The 23,089-nt window shown below is 51.5% G+C and overlaps 2 protein-coding genes across 3 annotated transcripts; one reads left to right on the forward strand and one right to left on the reverse strand.

The window, feature by feature from the left end:
• Positions 1-718: 718 nt before the first annotated feature.
• On the reverse strand, positions 719-16,879 carry EMC8 (ER membrane protein complex subunit 8). The gene is made up of 5 exons (XM_012661269.1): positions 16,366-16,879; positions 9,222-9,298; positions 2,905-2,974; positions 1,728-1,822; positions 719-1,264 (listed from the first exon to the last, which is right to left on the reverse strand). Exons 1-5 carry the CDS (start codon positions 16,594-16,596, stop codon positions 1,105-1,107), a joined length of 633 nt encoding a protein of 210 aa, XP_012516723.1. The 5' UTR covers positions 16,597-16,879; the 3' UTR covers positions 719-1,104.
• On the forward strand, positions 13,575-20,961 carry LOC105823972. 2 transcript variants are annotated; one of them, XM_012661271.1, is made up of 5 exons: positions 13,575-13,595; positions 18,188-18,267; positions 18,966-19,133; positions 19,659-19,790; positions 20,704-20,961. In XM_012661271.1, exons 2-5 carry the CDS (start codon positions 18,189-18,191, stop codon positions 20,838-20,840), a joined length of 516 nt encoding a protein of 171 aa, XP_012516725.1. In that variant the 5' UTR covers positions 13,575-13,595; position 18,188; the 3' UTR covers positions 20,841-20,961. The 2 variants fall into 2 exon arrangements, with proteins under 2 accessions (XP_012516725.1, XP_012516724.1); XM_012661270.1 differs by lacking the exon at positions 13,575-13,595 and adding an exon at positions 16,949-17,074.
• Positions 20,962-23,089: the final 2,128 nt, after the last annotated feature.

Raw genomic sequence — 23,089 nt, forward strand, 5'->3', positions numbered from 1 at the left:
CTTCACTACTTGTTAAGAGAAAATAGTGAACGCTGCATCACAAACCCCTTCAGTGGGTCACATCAACAGTTACAAATTTCCTTCGTGTAGTCAAAGACAACAGTAGGAAAGGTACCGTTCTCTGAACTCTGTACAAAATAAGTCATATAAAAAGGAAGGAATGCAATGGTACCATAAATTTCCCCATCAATTTCTTAAAATTGGGTTAGAAAATTTGACCAAATGTTCTAAGTATAAAAATTAGACACTGCTCTGTACAACTCGGGGAGTCTAAATTGGTTTTGTTTTTCTGAATACAAAAGAAACGATTATTTTGAAGACATAGAACCATTTCAATGACCATGCAGGTCAGTTACAAGAAAATCATAGCACGGTTCCGTTTTTCCTTTCTTGATTTTGCAAGGTTGCAAGCTTTCTGGTTGACTGAGAAGCAATGAACTGTGCTCTCATCCATGTTCTCATTACCAGCGATGTCTGCTTTTACCCTTAACGATAAAGGTTTCTCAGGCAACAGTGGCATCACTCCCACTATGTAGCGTCACCGTGGCTGTGAGAGCCGACGCCGAGTGGGGCAGTGCTGCTCACGGCCCCGCTGCTCAGCTGCTGGACACCCACACGCGGCTTCTCACCAGCACTCCGCGTGTCTGCCCCGATCCCGGGATGTCGGCTCGACGCACGACATCAACTCAACCAGGACAAAAACTCACAAACACACTCATTGGAGTATAAGATGTGGTCTCTTTTTGTTGTTGTTGTGAAATAGAGTTCATAAGCCTTAAAAAGTATTCTCTCCAGATTATAAAAGGTTAGTTAAAACTGTTTAATAGGAACAATCTTGGACAAGCAGAAATAGCTTTGATTTGGAAGATAGCAACATACAACTGGGAGATCCACAGGGTGGTCGGATTGGACGGTCTGTGCCTCTTCTAGGGGCTCTGTGTTGGAAGACGGCTGACTGAACACTCTGCCCTCTTTCAAGGCACAGGCCACTTCTTAAGACCGTCAGCTTCCCACACAGGCTACGAGATATTCTATTTACATTTAAAAATAGGTTTTCTTCTTTAGCACAGTGGAAATGCCCAGACCGGTCACTGCCAAGCCTGCCTAGCACAGGTGCAGAACAGCTTTATTGATCTCTGGATTTGTCCAGTCATTCCGAATGTCATCCAGGTGGTTATCGAAATCCACGAGCGTTTCGTAGGACCGGCTATCCAGGAGCGACGCCAGGATCCTCTGCGCCTCTGGCCAGTCTTCACAGCAGTCACTGCGGGTCAGACACAGAGAAGTCAGCCTCTGACTACAGAGAAGACCGGGCACATGCACGGTGGTAAAAAGAAAGGAGAGATGGAATACCAGGAAACACGGACATTTTAAACACATAAAGATGTACATGGAGAATATCAAACATGGGTAATCAAGAAATGGAAGGGACACCCTTAAAATGGAATTCTGAAAAAGCAGGAGGCAGATGACTGAAGCTTCCTGACTGATCACAAATAAATCAAACCAAACACTTGGGAAGAGTGTTTGTGCCCTGGGGTCTGGGGTGGGAAGACCCCCGAGTACCATCAGGTTCCCCTACAGCAGCCCTCCAGGCCCCAGCCCTCCGGGAGTCAGGGAGCACGCACGGTATGATGCTCGGGGGAACACGCTAACTTAAAGCACAGGCAGGGCGAGACCGGCTTCTGCACGGAGCCTGTGGGCACCACGCCCGCAGCGGCACTCACTGGTGTGGGTCTCTGCACCGCCATCTGTTCTCGTGGTGCTCGTACACGTGGATCGTGGGCGCTACGCAGTCCATCGTAAACTTGGTGTTGTCTACCTGAGAACAGGGCAGAAGACACAAGAGGGAACAGACCACTCACACGGGAGCCAACAGCAGGGACCTCCCTGGAGCTCTCACGGCAGCAGTGTGAACGCTGGCCCAGGGCAGAAACTCTTCCTATGAATCTGACATGCGGAATCACCAAGAGAGCTTGGCCTGAGATAAACTGTGTATTTTGCAGGAAAATAATTATTAAGTCCTTCATTGTTTTTTCACAAAAGTGAAGCTTCCAAACTTCTTCCCGCACTCTTAGGATTCTGTCTGAATCAAGATTGTTTAACAAGGCTCTCAATGTCATTTGCCTGCACATCCAACTCATTCCTTCCCTGCGCCCATGGAGGCTGTGCTGGCTCCAATACAATGGTCCTCACACTGTGTGTGCATCAGAATCATCTGGAAGGCACGTTAAACAGACTGTTGGGCCCCACCCCCAGTGTTTCTGATTCAGTGGGGTCTGGGAATTGGCAATTAATTAATTTATTTGAGACAGGGTCTCACCCTGTCACCCAGGCTGGAGTGTAGTGGCACAATCACAGCTCACTGCAACCTTGATCTCCTGGGCCCAAGAGATCCTCCCACCTCAGCTTCTCGAGTAGCTGGGACCACAGGTGCACGACACCATGCCTGGCGAATTTTCAAAAATTTTTTTGTACAGATGGGGTCTCATCATGTTGCCCAGGCTAGTCTCAAACTCCAGGCCTCAAGCAATTCTTCTGTCTTGGCCTCTGAAAGTGCTGGGATTACAGGTGTGAGCCTGTAACGTGGGCCTGCCCAGAACTGGCATTTCTCACAAGTTCCCAGGTGGTGGTGCTGCTGCTGTGGGCGTGGAGACCTCACCCTGAGGACCACCGACCTTGAAAGACCGTCCCTCTTTGGATATCCCTGTGCCGTGACTGCAGCTGTACACAACCCACAGCCAAACCAAACAACTTTAAGTGTGTAGTTGGGAGAATACTGCAAGAGGTGGCAATGGTCCAATGAAGATACATTAGTCAAAGTACCCACAGAAAGCAAAACTGTACGGCAAAGTGCCACAGCAGCAAGAGGACGAACGCTCACTAGCCACCGAGGCGACTTACCATGATGAGAGCAGCGTCGCTGAAGCCCTCGGCGATCCTGGAGGCCACCTTCTCTGCAACCTGGTTTGGACTGCCAAAGAAGAGCCAGTGAGTTCCACCACACTCCGGTTAGTGCTGTTCAACGCTGTCTACGTAAGGCACAGTTACCGCCACCAAGAACTGACAAGTAATGACAAATAGACCGACAGAGCCAATAGGCTGCGTGTGCTTGTTCTGCCTGTTTCAAGTGGCTCCTGGTGGCTGCAGTCCCACAGTGATGACTTGTGGGGAGCAGGCACAGGGGACGCTGTCTGGCAACGTGGTGCACTGTCCACAGCAGGTCCCTGCCTCAGTCCAGCCGGGAGACCCTCACAGAGGGGACCTTGAGAGGGCATCCCCCGAACAGGAAGGCGCCCTGGAACCCAGTGGCGAGTGGCCCGGAGCGTGCAGCTGAACCTCGCTGCTGCGCGCTTGCCGGCCCGCAGGCCAAGCTCCAAGCCTGCCTTTCTCCATCTGCACTGCTGCGACAAGCCACGGCAGCCTCACAGCTCTGAGTCATCTTTTCTTTTATAAAAAATTTTTTGAAACTCCTAAGTCTTCCCACATCTCCATGCTCCCAAGCTTCCAGCGGCTGGCCCTGGCTCTGCTGCCACGCCAACCTTCATAAACGACACCTTTCCACCTGCAGCCAACAGAGCTGATCATGGAGTCGCCCCTACACCTCTCCTGCTGTGTCTCTGAGCACAGAGTTATCCTTCCATCCCACGTTGGGAGGGGCCTTCTTTACGTTCTCTTTCCCCACGAGCCCCAACTCTGCCTTCGAATCCGTGTAAGTCTTTACATTCAGGGAAGGCGTAAAAAGTGTCTAACTGGTTCCTCCAGCCTCTGTCCAACTTTCCTCCTCCCTTCCAACCCCATTTCTTAAACTTCATCAATAAGCTGATATTGGGGCTCCACGTGCGCACCACGGCTCTGTGCAATCTGCCGTCTACCCCTCCTCTCCACAGGTCACCCCACAAGTCCGCCAGCCACACCCCCTCAAAGCTTCCCGGCTGTAACCCACCAGGCAAGCCACCGCGCAGGGTGGCCCGTTTCTGGTTTCTCTGGCCGAGGCTGCCTTTCCTTCTGTCCTTTGTCACTCACCAGGTGCAGCAGGTTCTTTCCTTGCCTGTGACTCCTCGCTCTCCCCACACCCGGTCTGCTCCGGCTTAGACACGGTTTCTAAAATTGCTTCCTCACCGGTCTCACAATATCTAGGCTCTTCCTATCCACTGTATCCTGAAAACTCTCCTTAGGTCAATTTTTCTGAAACGAACTTCCATCGCGTCCCCTCTCGCTCACAAACCCACACACTGCTCACCACCGCCTGTCACACGGCACCCGCCGTCCCCGCCACGGCAGCCTTTCCACTGGTGGACCCGGCTTCGTTTCCAGCCCACATGGCAATGCTCGTGTCTTCCATTTCAGCAAAACCGCCTATGCGTCGTCTCCCTCACATACCTTTCCTGCTTCACCCACACTGTTCCCTGTCGGCCTTCCACGCCAAGCTCTGCTTATTAAATTCCTTCCCCTCGTTCAGCGCCCAGAGGACATGCCATCCTCTGCAGAGGCCCTGCCTCGCTGCCCCACGCAAGGTCCACCTCTCCCTTCTGCGAACTCTCAAGTGCCATCTAACACAGAATCCTCGGCACGGGCTTTCTTTCTGTGCCTCTTATTTTCCCTGCACAATCAGAAGTTTGGCTTTTTGAGGCAGAAAATGAGTAATTTTTAACGGCCATAAGAATAAACTGATTATTGTGAGTTTATTTAAAGAAATGCAGTATACAATTACAATCCTTCCCTTGTGATTGGGCTGAAAAAAGCAGATTAATAATGTTTTATGAAAACAAATTATTTTATCTGACTATTCTATTTTCAAAATTGAGAACTTAAAGTGATGTAGTATCTGTAGTACTGTTTTAAGAAAAATCACATTTAAGAGAGAGGGAAGGTTTTATGGGTAGAATTGTATTTAAGAAAAAAGTCAGCAGGATCCTAGGTCAAACTGAAGGTGGCACTTCCCTGTGCTGGCCAGGAGTCGGCAAGTGCCAAGTCCCACGGCTCCAACAGCAGACGTGAGGAGCAGGACCAGAGCCCTGGGGGAGGCAGAGTCACCCAGTCTGCACCGCCTGCCAGCACGGTGTCACCACACACTTCGCGGACTGTGTCTTCACTGGTCCCCACTCTCCCAGTCCTTAGCGCAGAGGGAACAGAGGCGGCATCTGCTGAGTGCATGATCTTCCAGGGACTTGCAGTAAAGAAAGGGCAGAGCCTCTTGCCCTGAAGGAATTCACAAAGCTATCATTTCTAACAATAATCACACTAGCTGGTGACTGTGCTGGGAAGGGTAAGTGTACCCCTTAATGAGTGTACCTAGAAACACTCATTAAAAACAAAAACTACCATTTGAGATGTCCAAGAACTCAAATTTCAAATTTATTCTTTTGAAAGAAGTTAAAGCTTCGTAGTTAATGAACTGTCAAAGTATTTGAAAGAGTTGCCAACTTTTTTTTGTATTATGCGCATAGTCTTAAACACCGATCCGCCCCATTCCCGAATGTCCGACCTTCACATTGTGACATCCAGATCAGCACTGTGTTTCCTGCTAGTCTGTGTCAACTCCTGGTTCCTGAGACGAGTCACAGTCAGCTGCCCAGTCAAACTGCAGGCTCCTGAGGCCAGAGACCACCTTCCTGACCCCTTTCCCAGCCAGCACAGAGCCGGCATGCAGGTGTAGTCGGTATCTTACATTTCGTATCTAAAAGCTTTTCACTGAGCATCTACCTCAGGCCAAGGCACTCTGCTGGGTACTGAGATACGCCCATATGAAGTGGTGGTCACGCAGCAAAACACCAGCAATCATGAAAGAATACAATAAAACGTGATGTAAGGACCTAAAGTTTAGGAAATACATAAAAGTTATAAGCACGTTAAAACACTGATTGAATAATCCTCTTTTGAAAAGAGTAATCACAGCCCCGACTCCCAACCAAGCGCATGGCTCAACACGCAGCACACTGTTTCCTTCTGTCCCCAGGACTGCTCTCCAAGGCAGGGGCTCTTGGCTCCGTTTCACAGACAGAACCACTGAGGCCCACGCAAGTTCATCAGTAAGTTACCCAGGATTTAAATCCACATCTACCTAGCTCCAACTCTTATGCTGTGAGACATTGTTAATCAGGTCACAGATATTTCTAGAACAAAAAGAGCAGACTTTAAGCTAGGTTTGGTTGAAGAGAAAAGGGAATGTTTTCCTGGTAGAAGCAAAAGTATTTAAGAAAGAAGTCAGCAGGACCCTAGCTCCTGAGCTCCCAAACCGTGTGGCGTCTGTGCATTTGCCTTGTCTGGCTGGAGTGTGTGTGGCTGTGACAACGAGCGGGATGGCCCCGGTGGAGCTCAAGCCGGAGCGCACCGGGGTAGACACCACATTCAGGGATGCAGACCCTTCGCTAACGTTTTAATCCCCTCTGCAGATCTAACAAACGGCCGCTCAGAACGCACTGCAAGACCGACATCACGGGAGCGCGCAGAACCTGCCCAGTGAGCGGCTGAAGGAATGTGGACTCGGCGAGGAACAGGGACGTTGCGGACGAAGGTACGAAGAGCACGGACACGGTGCGTCTGCACAAGGTAACCCCGGCTGGGCGGGCACGAGGTCAGCACAGAGGCAGGAAGATGGCGAGAGCGAGCCCAAGGAGGCACACGCAGAGAAGAGGACGAGAGAGGCTGTGTGCTTGGTCCGCTTGGGTGACCGCGTAAGGCGCGGATTTGGGGGTGGGGGAGTTGAGGAAGGGGAGGTGCCTACGCTAACGTGACAATCCGGTGCTACTCCCTCTCGCCCAGGCTCCTCTCCCTCTGCAAGGGGAGCCGTGGGAGACACTGCTCAGTCCAGGAGCACCCTCCTGCTGAGGACACTCCCATGTGCTCACAAGACGAAGTCCAAAATGCTTCCACGCGCCGAGGCGCCCTCAGGGGTGGCCTGCCCAACCTGGCAGCGTCACTTCCTAGCACCTCCCTCCACGTGGGTGCACACCCTGTTCCCGCCACGTTCCCACTTGTGTTTTCCTTCTGCTGCCCCAACCAGGAACGCGCTGACCTGGTCTCCACACCTGCCCTCGACAGGACCCTGCCTACTCTCAGAGGCTCAGGTCAAAGGACACTGTGCCCGGGCGCTTCCTGCGTTACGCCACAGGGCTAAGTCCTCCTGGCCCGCCGCCACAGCCCGCAGCATGCCCTCCCGCCAAGGCCTGCTGCCTCCGCCGCAGCTGTGCGCTTGCACTCGCTTCCATGTTCTTTTATTTTTATTTTTTTCATTTTACTTTTATTAAGCACTGTGTAACACACTGCATGCTACACAATACAGGGGTAGATGACCATTACTGAGCTCTTTTTCCATCAATCAGGAAAATGCTTCCTTAATCAACGCTCTCCAAATACTCTTCAAAGCTCTCCAAACGCTCTGACACATAGTAACGATTAACTCCAGAGACGCGCCTGTCTCTTTCCACTAAAGTCCAATGATGTAAGTAACGGGCAACCCTTTTTTTCTTGCCACCATTAGTGAACTTGTGGATGCACACAGTGGCCACTCCGGGGACGACCAAGCATACGCCCATGACAGCAAGTCATGGAGAACCTCGAACCACATCTCAGCACGGTTACCTAGGCCAAAATGCCACTTCTAGGCCCCTTAAAGGTGACTGGACTTTGGCTCCCTTCCCAGTAAGCCCCGCGGTGGCCCACCTCTCTTCCACAGTCAACTTAGCCACGTGGGGGCATGGCCCATGCAGCAGTCCACGCCTACTCAGTCCCTTTCACGTAACAAGACTGAGAGGGACGTGGCCTGTGTGTAGGTCTTGCTCAGACACCGAGTCATCAGTACAGGTGAGGCAGACGATACCACACAGAGGAGGGCCCAGAAAGAGTGAGGTTAGTAAGAGATGCTCTGAAGGAGGAGAGACGAGCGCCCTTCCTGGGCTCAGAGGAGGAACGGGGAGGTAGTGGGAGAAGCAGAAGAGCCAGTGTGCACTGGGCTCCGACGTGTCCTCAACTGTCCCCGGCAGGTGCTCCGAGGGACTTTGAGTCCAATGCCTCATTGGCTATCGGCCCCCTCAGGGCCCTGTGCCTGGACCCACCCTCCAAGGATAAGAGGTCTCGTTTCTGAAGGTGTCTGTGCCTCCTCAGTGACAGCAGTGCTCAGTCCCCAGCTTACTGCACTGTTTCCCAAAGTGCTCTTAAGCCCACCTTCTCGTCGGCGTCGACCAGGTGGACCTTGTTCCAGGGTCCCCCACTACACCTCTAACTCCCCAGACACTGGAGTCTGCCGGCTCTGTCTGACAACGTCAGGGCACTCCTGGCACATGCCCCCATCATATACCGTGGGGGACACTCTCCAGCTGCCCCTCTGGCTTCTGGCCGGTTTCAGCCAAGGAAAGCCCTTGAAGACGTCACGGGAGTGCAAGAGAGACGTCAGCTGCTGACCACTCTGGGCCATCCCTCCCCTGAGGTGAGGTCACGTCAGGCTGGCTATGTCCCTTGGTCAACGGGCTCTGCTCCTCCTCACGAACCTCTTTACCCAGCTCTTCAGGCTGAAGGCCAGGAACAGCTGTCATCACCGGCTTTGGTCACCACAGGACCCTCTTGTGAGTTCTCTTGGCTACTGCCCACACCTGTGGGAACAGCCCACGTATTAAGCCCGCCTCAAATTATCCTGAGTGCTTCGTATGTCCTTCTGTTGGGACCAAGAGCGACGCAGAGACAGAGCAAAATCCTCAGCTCTGCTCCTTACTGAGGACCACAATGGGAGAAATATCTGGATAAAAGGAACTAGGAGCTAACAGAAAGGAAGCAGCAAATACCACATTTTCATCATAGTATCAGGCCCTAAGAGCCCCAAACCTAAAAGACATTTTATTGACCCCAAACGAGAACAGTATTCCTTCCTGAGGCTCTGCCCAACCTCATTCCTAGTCAGGTAACAGGAAGCAAGGCAGACTTGAGCAAGGACAGAAACCGAGGCCCCCGACTGTCACTTGCCTTGTATGAATTCCCTTCAAGCAAAATAGGGAAGATACAAAACAGAATCCCAAAGTTAATATAAATGTTTGGAATGTCTGTTGTTCGGAATTATCCACACCACAGTTCCCCTCCAATACTATAAACAAAGCACAGGGCAGGGAGGGGCGTGGGGCTCACGGATTCTGCATCTGGAGCCTACAGAGGGACAGACAGCTCCTCAGAGACTGGCTCTGTGCTGTGATCATTCTTCCAGCCCACAGAGGGTTTCTGCAGCGACATACCTGGCGTCCTTTACTCGTTCATTAGCTTGATAATAACCAGCAATCACATAGCTATTATCTTTGCACCATGAATCAATCTGAAAGAGGAACAAAAATCGGGAAGAAAAGATGAATGATTTTCCCTTAAATATCAAGTCTCAAAAACCACAGGAGACCCTCCCCCCCCATGCTGGGACAAAACATGACACAATCGTGTATCCTTCTCCCCAGAAGATAGGCTACGACTCAGAGGTAAAAAACCAAATCACACTGAGGGCCCAGCCCCTCACTCTCCCAGAGATGGGGCGTCCTCCTACAAGACGGGACCCTGTAATGGTCAGGAGGGGTGGGACCTGGACCTGGAGATGTGACCTCCTTCCCCACTCCCAGCAGGAGGCCCCCACTACAGGTATTAAATGGGAACAGTGCTATGGGGGGGAGGGGAGAAAATCTTCACCCACCTCCTCTTACGATATAAAGAACTGGGGCATTCTGGGGCTTGAGAAAGCACCGAGATTATCGAATCAATCTTGCACAGTTAAGGAAACTGAGCTCAGAAAGGCCCTGAGTTTGCAAAGCAGGCATGCGGGTGGCAGGGGCACCCGTGCAGACACACTTAGCTCCCTACAGGGTGCTTTTAAATGGGAGCGTGGTGGTGGAACTTAAAAGTTTTTTGTTCTGTTTTATAATACCACTTTTCTCTCATCAGATTTAGCTTCCTGCGGGCCTAATGCCGTTATTAACAACAACAAAAGGTCATCCTGTTTTGCCATAATGGAATTTTAATACACCGCAATAAATTCTATTCTCAGACTGCAGAAGAGGAAACAAAATTGATACCTCGCTTTTTTGCAGTGAATTAACTTGGTCAAAAAAAAAATTCTTTTTTTTGAATACAACCCTATTGCTCTTCTTCCCCTAATTCTGGTTTGGGCCTACAACAGTTTCCTTCGTGACTAAAAGCAGACATTACAAGATAGTACAGTCCAAGGGTCCCTTGCTTACACAGAGAATATTTCTGGCCTCCTAAGAGCTCACGAATTACCATATTGGGTCAAAACCAGCAGGGCTCACTGAACCAACTGGATATTCTGGTCATCTACCCAGAAGATTAAGTTATGTCCCCCAAATATTTATCATGGCTTTATCACTGTGATTTTGGAGCTGCAAATCACTCCCAAATTACTTATATTTTGTTTCTATCGTCTCTTAATGGAATGGGTTCTGGAAACTTTGCATAGCTGCTTAGAACAAAACTATCTCTATGCAGCATCAAAAGGCCTAGCTCAAAATTTGGGATCTGGCCCTGCTCCCCAATTAGCTGACCCCTTAGAGCCACATTCCCAGCCTCTGTTTCCAATCACAGGCCGGCTCGAGTGTGTCCTCCCTTGAGGTGACGCTTGTCTCTGCGCACCCAGGTGTCCCTACTCTCCAGGGCAGGCTGTCCCTATTTCCAGAGTCGGATTTTCTGCTGTCTTAGTCTCCTACTGCCCTTTTAACAAGTCACCAAGTTTAGTTGCCTCAAATGCCACAGTTTTTTATCTTACAGGTTAGAATTTCTGTCTAAAATGGGCCAGTAGGGCCACAGTCCGCTGGAAGGCCCAGGGGAGAACCCTTTCCTGGCCTTTCCCAGCATCTAGAGGCTGCCCCAATTCCTTGGCTCGTGGCTGGATCACTCCAACCTCTGCTTCCACCATCCGTTTCCTTCCCCGACTCTCCTTCCTTCTCATGTGGGGCCCACCCAGCAACCCAGGATGACCTCTCCACTCCAAGACCCTCAACTTAATCACACCCACAAAACTCCTTTTGCCACGTAAGGCCTGGGGATTAGGATGGAGACATATTTTGGGGGTTACGATTCGGCTGACCGCAGCTATACTACATTTACTCTAAGGACAGGACAAGGGCTGGGTACAATGGCTCACGCCTGTAATCCCAACACTTTGAGAGGCAGACGCAGGAGGATTGCTTGAGGCCAGGAGTTCGAGAACAGCCAGAGCAAGAGTGAGACCCTGTCTCTACCAAAAATAGAAAAATTAGCCAGGCGTGGTGGCACAGGCCTGTGCTGAGGCAGGAAGATCGCTTGAGCCCAGGGATTTAAAGTTCCAGTGAGCTATGATGATGTCACTGCACTCCAGTCTGGGTGACAGAGCAAGACCCTGTCTCAAAAAAAGAGAAAAAAAAAAAAAAGGATAGGACAAATTTTATATTTATTTGCTACAGACAATGTCCTGATGCCCCCCGCAGCATTCTTTTGCGAGCAGGCTAGTCTAGGCTGGCTCCCATGTCCCTCTCCTGGGCTGCAGCTAACCGTCTGGGACTTGTACCCCAGCAAACACACACGGCGTCACCTTGCTCCTGCCCTAGAGCACAGAAAGCACCCGACACGAAGGATGGTTCCTGCGACAAACACACACAATGTACGCCTCAACCTACATTTTGCCTGCTAAGGGACAAATTCCTGTATGAAAAACTCCAAGGGCTCAACCGAATTCCAGCAGAAAAATGTCATGACATGGAACTTCTACTAGAATGCCATATCCCTATCACGCATCGTGTGAAAAATCAAAATGAAAATAAAAGTTGAGACAAAACGCTGTGAAGCCTGTTGCCAATTTACTAAAGCTAGCTCTGAATACAGACAACTCTGTGCAGTTTTTTTTACTTTCTGGAGGAAAAAGAGGACACCTTCACCTTGGCGTAAGCCCGCCACCCTCTGTTCAGTGCACTTTTTGGCTCATTCTGTGCCAGACATGTAGGAGAACTTTCAGAGGGGCTGGGGCCACCCCGTTCATTCCCAGCTAGACTGCACAAAGGAAGGAGCATCTCTCAGCAACCTTAGCGAGGTTTTGCACGTGTGAGGCACTTTATAGTGTTCCAAGCACTATCACCTCTCTCGTGTGGCTGTACAATAACCGTAAAGTAGGCAAGGCGGGAGCTAGTAAGAGAGCCACTCCGAGGAGGGCATCTCTCCCAAATTTGCCACCTACCAACAGGTTGACGGTAACCTGCCAGGCCTTCCTTTTTGTAGCAAGAAGGCGACCCTGGAGTTCAGAAGTTGAGGGACAGTTATTTTCACTGGGAAGGAAGGAAAGCTCCTCTCAAGTCAGCTGCTGATTTTTCTATCAAATGGAAAGGAGCTAGATCCACGAGAAGAGCTTTGGAAGTCGATGGGATGGAAACGGAAGATGAAGTTCATGGCAAAGAAGCGAAAGGAGGACCCACAGCAGCCTTCTCCCTCTCCCAGGCTAGCACCAGAAAGTTCTGGAGATGAAGGAAGGGCATGGGGGAGGGGGAGTTACAGGACGGCAGCCATGCAACCGAGCACAGCGCAGGTGGAGCTTCTGGCCCGAAATCATGGTGATGAGGCCACTCAGCAGGTAAGAAAGTCATCTGAGCAGAATGTCACAGAAAGCTGCTCCACAGTGCTAGGAAATCAACAAGAGGGGAAAAGGCCAAAAAGGGCTTAGAGAAACAGCAGGTTTATGCTAATTGTCCTACTAACATTTTATGGGTTTTTGCTATTAGAAATAATTCCTTTGCTACCTACGTCAAAGGGTTATAAGGATAAATAACAGACATAAGTACTTAAAAAAATAAAAGCACCCAGAAATGCAAGGATTTTTTTTAAAATGGAAAATTATAATGAAAAAGCCTTTCAAAGGAATCTAATGTTGCCCTCTGACAGACTGCATATCGAGTTGGTCTTTCCCACTTACCAAAAATAATGCCAACGTGAAACTCCCTGGATAGAAGAGAGCCGTGAGAACAAGGCCTCGTTTACAGTCGCGTGGCCGTAGATGCTGTTAAAACTGCATCTTCCATGGCTGACTGCCCTGTTTATTAGCTATGGCTCCAAACACCGGGAGCTTCATTGCCTTCAGGTTATCAAGTCACTAAGTCAGAAGGTGAGCAATCTAAATTTAAATAGCTTAATTGTAATATAAAACATTTAGATGGACTCAAATTGGGACTTTTCCTCCACAACTCTCCTCTGAAAGTTGTTTCATTTGCACTGGATTGGCATCTTTTTCGTATCTCTCAACTGCTGAGCTATGATCCAAAGTTTAGGTAAATATAAGCAAAGTCAGTACAAAACACCACCGCTTGGCAAGGACAAAAGTTGCACTGTTTTCCCTGTTGAGAAGGCACCGCAGGGAGTCTGGTTTGGACCTAACATGCTGACGCGAGACACCAAGACTCCTGGCACACTGAAGAGCACGTCTTGGGGAGGTGCTGGAGTTGGGAGTCTGGAGTGCAGGGTGTAACCCCGCAGGGGGAGCAAGACCTGAAGGGGGGAGGGCCGCACAGGGCCCTCTCAGTCTCAGGCTGGAGGCCGTGGGGCAACCTCGGCTCTTAGAGTCAAGGTTCTCTCTGGGCATCTTCCCTTCCCAGGTAAGTGGTTTGGGAGGCAGCTCTGCTCCTTGGGGAAAATTCGTGTATCCGTGACTCGAATGCAGTTGTTTATAGTTGGTATGTTTAATTCTCTCAAGTATTGTGATTATATACCATGAGAGGAACATAACCCTTTAACTCTGTACAGGCTACCTGTGAGAAGTGATATTAGACATTCCAAGTGAGGTTCAAGTTTGTCTTTAAGCAGCTCCCCGGTGTTCTGACGGGGTTTTAGACGGATACTAACGTAGCACACCTTTCCTCCTAGCCTGCTGGCTGCAACTCGGCTCCTCCATCCCCCTGTAAAAGCCAGAGTTCCTCAGGCTTCTCACTCCACGCAGTGTCCCCAGAGAGTATGAGCTGTTCTCACAGCTTCAAAGTCACCGAGAAGCTATTGGCTGTCAACATTCGTCTCCAGCCTGTCTTCTGAGCTCCATACCCATTTTTCAACTTTCAACACTAGGACTTCTTCATTCCAACATCTCAAATGCAACATGTCCCAAACGGAACCAATCACTTCTCCTCCAAATCTGCTTCTCTGCCTCTGTTCCCACGATGCATGGCACCGCCGCACCATCCTCCCAACGCATAAGCCAGAACCCAGGAGTCACCCTCACTTCCTTTTCCCTCAGTCTGCGCACGGTTAGTCACCGAGTCCTGTGGGCTCTCCCTCCTGCTCTCTCTTATCTGTCCCTTCTCCGCATACACACTGCACTCGGTGCAGCCACCTCCCTGCCTCTAGTCTTGCATGTATTCGAGTCTCCGACATCCTCCTCATGGGAGGCTGGAGCCATCACTTAAAGACACAAATCTGATCATGCAACTCTCCTCTTGTGGCTTCCCTCTGTCTTCAGGATGATGCTCAAACGCCTCTGCGTGATCTACGAGGTCCCCTACAAAGCAATCTGTCCACTGCTCACTCCTCTGTCCCCTGTCTCTTTGCACTCCACCCTCTAGCTCTCCCCAAACACTCTCCCTTCTCCTCCCCACTGTTGTTAAAGTAAACTGAGTCTTTGTACATGCTGGTCTCTCTCACCTCAAATGCCCTCCCTCCTGGATTACTAGGGCTGGCCCACGACTTGCATATCCCTCTCTCTGGGCCGCCTGACAGCCCGGGCTCCGTGAGCCTGGGTTAGCCGACTTTTCTCTCAACTCCTCACCACTTTTTACTTATCTCTACCTGTAGCACTTACCCGTTGGCATCGTACTTGCTGGCTTGCTGCAAGTTCAAGCGCTAAGCAGAGACCAGGTACTGTGTCTGACCCACAGCCCTCGCCGGCACAGGCCTGGCACAAGGCGGACACTCAGCAGACACTGACTGCAGAACTGGATCGCCCAGCATGAGCGCCCGTGAATCCAGTTCCCTGCAAGCCGATGCCTTTCCCATATCCACTCACCCTGCAATTCCCTCGATAACCGAACAATTAAGACGAGTGATTAGAAAGACCTGGATTAAAACACACACACGCCCTCTCCGGTGGTGTTTCAGTACTGACAGCAGTAAAATGGTTGACTTTATAAATACCGTCTACTTATTATATCTGTCTCCTGTACAGATATGATATGAAAAAATCCACACAGTGACTCAGTTTACTTTAACAAGCACTCAAGGATGTATGGCCAGGACCGTATGCCCAAAGGTACTTCTTGTTTGCCAAGAATTTACTTGGGCGTCATAATTAGGTGAATTATGAAATGGCTGCTGCTGCTGCTTTTTCTTTTTGCCTGGCTTCTTTTCTTCCATGGAATGGCTTCATTTTTCTGGTGAGAGGCAGAGAGAAATGATTTCTATCTATCCCTTCTCAAATTTAACTATTTCTTGCATGAAATGGCTAACATTTTTTAGCATGACAGTTTATCCTTAATAGAAAAACAGCACCTCAGCTCAGGTGGGCAGGTCTGAGGCTACAGTTTATTTCTCATTGGTTTTAACAACTCAATGAAATTCATGGATGGTCTTTTTTTTCCCCTTTATTGATCACTACAACAGAAAAGCTACTGCCTAAAATTCAATTACCAGCTAGCATCATTGTATGTTAAATCTTTTTCCCATTGTACTTCAATAAAGTAGTCATCGCAAGCAGACACATAGAGTGTTCAGTAGATCATCTCCTCCTGCCTTTTAATTTCACAAAAATTCTTTGGCTTTTAAAACCATGGACGCATTCTAGATAGTAAGTTGCTAACCACCAAGGGGAAGAAATGCTCCTCACACAAAGCTCATGGACACTCACGGGGAGCAAAGGCCCCAGGTATCAGTGCTGCCTAAGTGTCTGAGCTCCGGAATTCCCCAGTACCAAGCCCGAAGGACCACAGCGCTCACGCCCTCCCTAGATAAGGAATCGCCTCCGAGAAGGTGCAGAAGAACCAAACTCTAGCGCTTAAGTCCCAACAACACGACAACTTCCCGCAACTCAAAATCTTTAAATTCTGTCGAATCCTTACCCAATTAAGGATAGCCCGTTTCTATAAAAGCTACTAGTTTCTCGTAAAATGCAATGTACGACTACAGCGCCTCTAAAAGCATCCACGACGGTGCAAGTCGCTGCGACTCCTACTACTACGAGCGCCCATTTCTTGAGCGCCAAGAGCCAGGCCGGGACCTAAGCGCCTTCGTGGACCGTCCCATTCCTGGCCACGGTGACCCCAGGGGGCGGATCCGGGATTCCTGCGGGAAGCCGGCCGCGAAATCGGTTTTCTCGTGCCGACGACTCCGAGGGGAGGCCGGGGCTGCCCGCCAGGGTGGCGAAGGCGCCCGGTGCGCGCTTACCAGCGTGAGAGCCACCTCCAGCATGGGGGCGAGGGCCAGCGTGCCGTGGAAGAGGGGAATGCAGTCCACGAAGAGGGTGTGGTGGGCGCCCGGGCCGCCCAGGGGCAGGTGCTCCTTGCGCGGCTTCTGCTTCTCGGCCACCAGCAGTCCGTTGACGGCGCAGTGCGGGTACTTGGCGCCGTGCAGCACCATCTTGCAGTAGGCCTGGGTGGTCAGCTTCACCCCGGGCATGCTGAGCCCGGGAGGGCCCCGGAGGCCCCTGGGCGAGCGGCTGCGGCCTGGTCCCGCTGCCCGGCCGCGCGGCGCCCCAGCGGAGAAGCAGGACGAGGACGCGGCAACTGCCTGGCGCGGCTGCCGGTTGGCGGGGACCCCCGCTCAGCCCCAGCCCCCGACTCGGGCCCGGCCCCCCGTTCGGGCCTCGGCTCCTCTGGGAAGCCGCCGCCACCTCAGGATCCACTCGCGCTTCTCGCCGGGCGCCGCCGGAAAGCGGTCCCTGAAGCCCCTGCCGGAAAGCAGCCCAGCCCGGCGTTTTGCGACGCTCACGGCGTTCCGCTCCTTCCGCTCCACGGTGACCTCGGCGCGGCCCGGGCGGAGTCTTCCTCGATCCCGTGGTGCTCCGCGGAGCAGCCTCGCGCTCTTCCGGTCGCGGCTACCGGGGCGCAGAGGGCGGTCGCAGCGGGCACCGGCTGTGCGGCGGCGGCGGCGGAAGGTGAGGCGCGCGGCGGCCGGCGCCAAGCTGCGAGGCCGAGAGGGTCGGGGGGCCGGGAGCCATCGATCGGGCCTGCGCGCCATCGCCCGGCATGTGCAGGAGGCGGCGGATGGGCCTCTAGCCCGGTGACATTGAGGCTGGTTCGCGGGGGCTCCGGGCTCCGGGGGCGGCTGGGCCGCGGCCTTTGTGCCGCCCCGAGGCGCCCCGCCCGGCTTCCCCTGCCCCGCCGCGGCCGCGAGCTGGCCCCGGGCTCTGACCTTGGAGCGCCCGCTGGCCGAGGGCGCCGGCCGCGGGGGAGCGGGCCCGGGTCTGCGCCTTCAGACGGCCCCTGTGCGACCGCCCGGTGTTTAACGGGCGCTGGGAGGGATGCTCGGCTTCCCGGCCTGGAAGGCGCCGGTCGTCCGCGCACGCACGGGCCTGGCCCGAGGAAAGAAGCGACACGCGAGTGTCAGCCCTGACGTCATGCTTGTTTACCTGCTCTAAGCGGGGGGTATTTTCCCAAAATGTTCGGCGTCCTTTTCATTGTTTACAGCCCCTCCGAAGGGTCGATTTAAAAGGGGGCGTGAATCGCAGAGGCCCAGGAGAGAAGAGTCGGTGGACTAGGTTTGTCTGCAGGGATGGGAGGTGGACTCGGGCCGTGTTTGCGTCCTCTTCCAGCCTGTACATGCAGTATTAGGTTGTAAACAAGCACGCAGTGGAATGTCATGCACGCGACCGTCCCTGTGAGATGTCACCTTCCCTACCCACCGAGAATGGGGCCTATCGTGGCAGCACAGTGCCTTAATGATTTTTAGTGTTTTGAGTTGGCTTATTCAGTTTTTTTTGCCCTTGTTTGAGAAAGCCAATTTTCTATTAATTGCCCGAAGTGTGTATCTATTATGGCACTTAGTTTATAATGAAGCTTCATAAAAACATGCTGACTACCAAGGAAAACCTCATCCTAGGCTATTTTGTGAATTCAGAGTCAGTAATAAAGAATGGATCATTTGTGTTGAGCAGAAACAAACAAAAGAATTGCATTTACTTACAAAATGCTCTGGGGCAAAAAGAAGACTCATTCCTAATAGGTCCTCACCCTCATTCATAAAGAAGGTGTACCTTCTTATCTTTCAGAATGTTGGCTACCAGGGTATTTAGCCTGGTTGGCAAGCGAGCGCTTTCCACCTCAGCGTGTGTGCGAGCACACGCACACGGTAAGTGTGACTTTTCTTGCTTTTAAATAGGCTGAGCTGTTGTCATTTTGCTTCTCATGTGTGTAAGGCTCTGTACTGGAGTTTCAGATAAAGATAACTAAGCTCTTGATCCTGTTGTTGAGGGACCTCAGGGGAGATACAAATATTTCAACACGGCTTGGTTCTATATCAAGGAGTGTTTATGAATCAAATTGAATATGGGTCTGGGTCTTTATTTACACTAGTATTTTCCCTTCTTTTCCTTCCCTTCCTTCCCATTTTTTTCTGGCTCAAGTTCAATTCCACCCCTTTCAAGAAATCCTCTTCCCCGTACCTGATCTTAATGATCTCCCCCCGCCCAAAATTCCCCACCATTTAACTTCACTTGCATATATTAAGACGTTATCGAGCCAATGGGAGTGAAAGAGCGTGGACTTCGTAGCCTAGGCTGAGTTTAAATCTCGTTTCTATCAAGCACTGGCTACCTAAGTTTAGGAGTCTGTTTCCTCACCTGAGATATATTTAAAGAGCCCAGTTCTGCGCCTGGTACATAGCATGTTTAGCTTTGCATTTATGTCACATCTTCTTTGTACCAGACGCTGTTAGGCACTGAGGGTTCGGGGTGTGCAGACGTGCTCGTTTTGGTTTTCAGACGTACCACCTCGTTTGTGACTCTCAACCCATGTGGATTTTCAACTATTTCCCCAACGTGTTTCTAGGAAGTGTTGTGAAGAGTGACGACTTTGCTCTCCCAAGTTATGTTGATCGGCGTGACTACCCCCTGCCTGATGTGGCCCATGTCAAGCACCTGTCTGCCAGCCAGAAGGCCTTGAAAGAGAAGGAGAAGGCCTCCTGGAGCAACCTCTCCCTGGAGGAGAAAGTCGAGTGTGGGTATTGAAGGGAGGCGCAGGCAAACCCCGCATCTCTGGGAACTTTGTGGGTGTGCGTGCAGGCGTGCCTCTGCTTGTCTCCGGGTGGCTGTCTGGAGAACAGCTGTGCACAGCAGGGTCGCTCTGCTAGGTTTCTGAGTGACTGTCCCAGGGCTCCAGTGTCTGTTCTCTGCCAGCTGGCTGGCTGCGCAGCCCAGGCCCCCAGCGGGGAGTGGAGCATGTGCACGGAGCCTCTCAGCACATCTGCCGGGTCGGACGTGGTTTACTTATTAATTTGGGGCTTTTTTTACCCAATGCAAACTCCGTGTGTTTTTTTCCTCCTTCCCCATCACGAGCTTGTGTGTCGGGGCACGTGTGTGCATACATGTGAAGCACGCATGGTGTAGGCTGATGCTGCGTCCCGCAGCTCCCTGTTTTCTCCCTCCCTGTGTTTCGGGGGAAGCGGTTGAACGCTGGGGAAGAGGGAGCTGTGGGGCTGCTTTGCTCATCGTGCCTGCTGATGGCTGCTCTTGCTGTCCCCAGTGTATCGCATTAAGTTCAATGAGAGCTTCGCTGAGATGAACAGGGGCACAAACCAGTGGAAGACGGTTGTGGGCACTGCCATGTTCTTCATCGGCTTCACGGCGCTCATCGTCATCTGGGAGAAGCGCTACGGTGAGCGGGCAGGGAGGAAGGGCTCGGGTGCCTGCAGCGGGCTCAGGGGAGGCGGGTGTGGCCGGCACAGCTCCAGCGTTCCGTGCCCAGTGGTGCGGACTTCACGCTGCCTCGGAGCCCTGAGATAGGGACCTCCCCTGGGGCCCGGCTCAGGGTCGTTTTCCAGGTCTTGGGGAACTGGCTTGTGTTAACCGAAGTCGTGGGAGATTAACTTACAAGCCAGAATCTGATTTATTCAGTTTCCAGACTTGTTTGGTGGTGAAATGCTTCCCTCCTTCGCACAGCACCCCACACTTTGAGTAGCAGCGTATCTGCTCACCACTCAGTTAGCGCAAGACGACTCAGGGAGGGTCCGAGCAGGAGAAGGGGACCCGTTGAACGACCGTCTCAGCCGTTCTGGGGATCGCACCTCAGCCAGAATGCTGAGGCTTCGGACCTCAGTTTCTGTTTAGACGCTGCTGGGGTTGCCCGTTCCTTCTAAGGTGCTCTCCTGGGTTCTTTCTGTCCAGGCAGAACAGGTATTTTCGCATTCTGCGTAGGTACGTCCCGTCCTCTTGGTGTGAATGTGGACGTGGTTAATAACAGACCCGACTTCTCTCTCTGGTCTCACAAGCACCTTGGCTCTGTGCTGTGACCTATAGACTCTCATAATCTACTGTCTGGAGGGAAGACATTCAGCTTTTACCTTAACTGTTTCATTGCTGACTTTTTACAAACAGAGGAATAATTTAAAAGCATCAAGAGCTGTCAGTGCTCAGAGGTAAAATCCTGCGTGTTTGAGCAGGTGTGGAGTGGCAGGTGGCTTTGCTGAGTGAGTGGCCAGTGCATTGGGGAGGACCTGGCCCACGTAAGGTGTTGGCGTAGAAACAACCTGTAGTGACAGTCCTGCCTCGTGAACTTGTCTTAACTGTAGTGTATGGCCCCATCCCGCACACCTTCGAGGAAGACTGGGTGGCCAAGCAGACCAAGAGGATGCTGGACATGAAGGTCAGCCCCATCCAGGGCTTCTCTGCCAAGTGGGACTACGACAAGAACGAGTGGAAGAAGTGAGACCCTGCTGTCCACGCGTATGGACCGCGCCTTGTTCTGTCACCGCCGTGCAACTCGGCATATTACTGGAAACCTGTTATGTCAACCTAGCAATGCTAATAAATGACTAGTTTACGTGAAATCTTTTGTGATCAGTTCTTTGATAGCTAAGTCAAAGTAAAGCATCTGTTAATTAAAACAACAAGTTTCTCCCGAGTATCTGAAGTAAATATATAAATGGGTATAAATGAAATGGCAAAAATCATGTATCTTAAATAGTTTTGTGGGTTTTTAAAAAAATTTTTTGTAGACACAAGGTCTTGCTATGTTGCTCAGGCTGGTCTCCAACTCCCAGCCTCAAATGAAGTGATCCTCCCACCTCGGCCTCCCAATGTGCCAGGATTGCAGGCGTGACCCACTGTACCTGGTCCTTGTATCTTAAATTGTGTAAGGAGATGTTACATGAAACTAAAAATACAGAATCTTATGACGTGGACCTTTTGGGTTTTTGACAAGAGATTTTTACATGCGAGTAAGATCTGCTTGTAGTAGCCAGACTGACAAGTTATGAGCTGCTTTTCTGCTGGGACTGTCCTTCCCTCCTTGTTGTTGATGGACCCTGGCAGCCTCCCTCCAGGACTCTGCTGTCAGTCCCACTGGAGCTCAGCTCCCCTCAGTCCCCTTGCTGGTCCCTGGACCGCCTGCCTGGAGAAGCAGAACAAGCCTCATAGCCTGGGGATAGCGGAGCTGGCTGTGCGAAGGGGTCTCCCACCAGCGCTGGGTAGGAATGAGGCGAAGGCGAGGGTGATGGAGGGGAGGCCCTGGGGAAGCCTGGCTGTAACGGGGCAGGGAAACGGGACACGCAGAGCTTGGCCAGAGGAAGTGCACGGGAAAAGGGCCTTAGCTGTTTGGAAGGTTGAACTAACCGTTCATAAATCCAGAGCAGGCTGAGTGCGCCCCCACTGTGGTGTCTTCCTGCTACTGCAGAAACGCCCTTGATCCCGAGTTCTCAAAGGACCAGCTGAGCTCCCTGAGAGAGAGGAGATGCCAGGAGCTGAAGGGCCTTGTGGGGTCTTGCTGTGGGGACCAGTGTGGGCCCCTTAATGGCTTAACTACAAAGCCTGCACCTCCCTCTGGGTGATGCCATTTCCAGCTCCTTCCCCCAGGGTGGGCCCCTGCGGTGGGGCTGCAGCCCTGGCTCCTCTGATCCTTTGATGACCATGGTGGGGCATCAGACCAGGCACAGCAGCGCCAATATCCCACTCAAGACGGAGAGGAGGGGCTGTTCCCCTGGGTTGAAGATGGGGGTGTCTGCCAGAGTGGATTTGAACCCTGATACACAGGCCCTCTGACCTCCAAACTGCTTTCAACCTGGAATAGCTCTGGAGTCTCCCTGAGCCCCGGGCAGTTGGAGGAGTGGTCAGGCTTTTCCTGGCCATTCCCTCTAATCACGTAGGAACCTGAACTCTTGCGCCTGCTACGAGAATTGCCATTTGTACATTGGATTCAGATTCCAGAATCTGCTGTGGACTCCTGTTCTTGTCCATGTGCCCTTAAAGAAAGGTCTCTTTTTTTATTTTCCTTTGAGACAGGGTCTCACTTTTCACTTTGTTGCCCAGGCATGAGGACAGTGGCGTGATCATAGCTCACTGCAACCTCAAACTCCTGGGCTCAAGAGGGCTTCCTGCCTCAGCCTCCCCAGTAGCTGGGGGTCAGCCGTCACACTTCAAGAAGGCACCAGCACCCACCCAGTGCCCCCGACGCACCCACGGTCTGAGCTTCAGCTCTGCACAGTCCCTCCCTGAAGTTTCTAGGTTTTAGTATTATAATTTCAACCTCTTCCCTTTGTTCTTTAGCCTTAGGGGCAGTGGTCATTTTTGAGAGGCTGCCTCCATGATACTATAGAAATCTCTTTACACCCTTTGAATGACCTAGTTCACAGCAACCTGGTTAAGCATTCTGCATATGAAGTTCTTTCTGTTCAAACAACCGGTGTGGTTTTCGTCTCCTGACTATACGCTGACTGATACAGCATCACGAAAGGTTTGCCTATTCTGGACATTTCATACAAATGGAATCATTTAGCGTGTGGTCCTTTGTGCTTGGCTTCTTTCACTTAACATAACGTTTTCAAGGTTCATCCTGTTGTAGCACGTCTCCGTACTTCATTCATTTTCATTGCTCAATAATATTGCATTGTATAAATATGCCACATTTTATTTACCCATTCACCAGTTGATGGGCATTTGGGTTGTTTCGTTTTTGTCTGT

Source organism: Propithecus coquereli, unplaced genomic scaffold (genome assembly GCF_000956105.1).
Source record: "Propithecus coquereli isolate 6110/MARCELLA unplaced genomic scaffold, Pcoq_1.0 Scaffold701, whole genome shotgun sequence".
NCBI lineage: Eukaryota > Metazoa > Chordata > Mammalia > Primates > Indriidae > Propithecus > Propithecus coquereli.

Excerpts from the sequence above, each read along its gene's own strand:
- EMC8 (XM_012661269.1), bottom strand. The coding sequence starts at position 16,596 with ATGCCCGGGGTGAAGCTGACCACCCAGGCCTACTGCAAGATGGTGCTG. Across the intron at positions 9,299-16,365 it reads TGGAGGTGGCTCTCACGCTG|ATTGATTCATGGTGCAAAGA; the intron begins GTAAGCGCGCAC and ends TTCCTCTTTCAG. Across the intron at positions 2,975-9,221 it reads GAACGAGTAAAGGACGCCAG|TCCAAACCAGGTTGCAGAGA; the intron begins GTATGTCGCTGC and ends CTTCTTTGGCAG.
- LOC105823972 (XM_012661271.1), top strand. The coding sequence starts at position 18,189 with ATGTTGGCTACCAGGGTATTTAGCCTGGTTGGCAAGCGAGCGCTTTCC. Across the intron at positions 18,268-18,965 it reads TGTGCGAGCACACGCACACG|GAAGTGTTGTGAAGAGTGAC; the intron begins GTAAGTGTGACT and ends ACGTGTTTCTAG. Across the intron at positions 19,134-19,658 it reads CCTGGAGGAGAAAGTCGAGT|TGTATCGCATTAAGTTCAAT; the intron begins GTGGGTATTGAA and ends TGCTGTCCCCAG.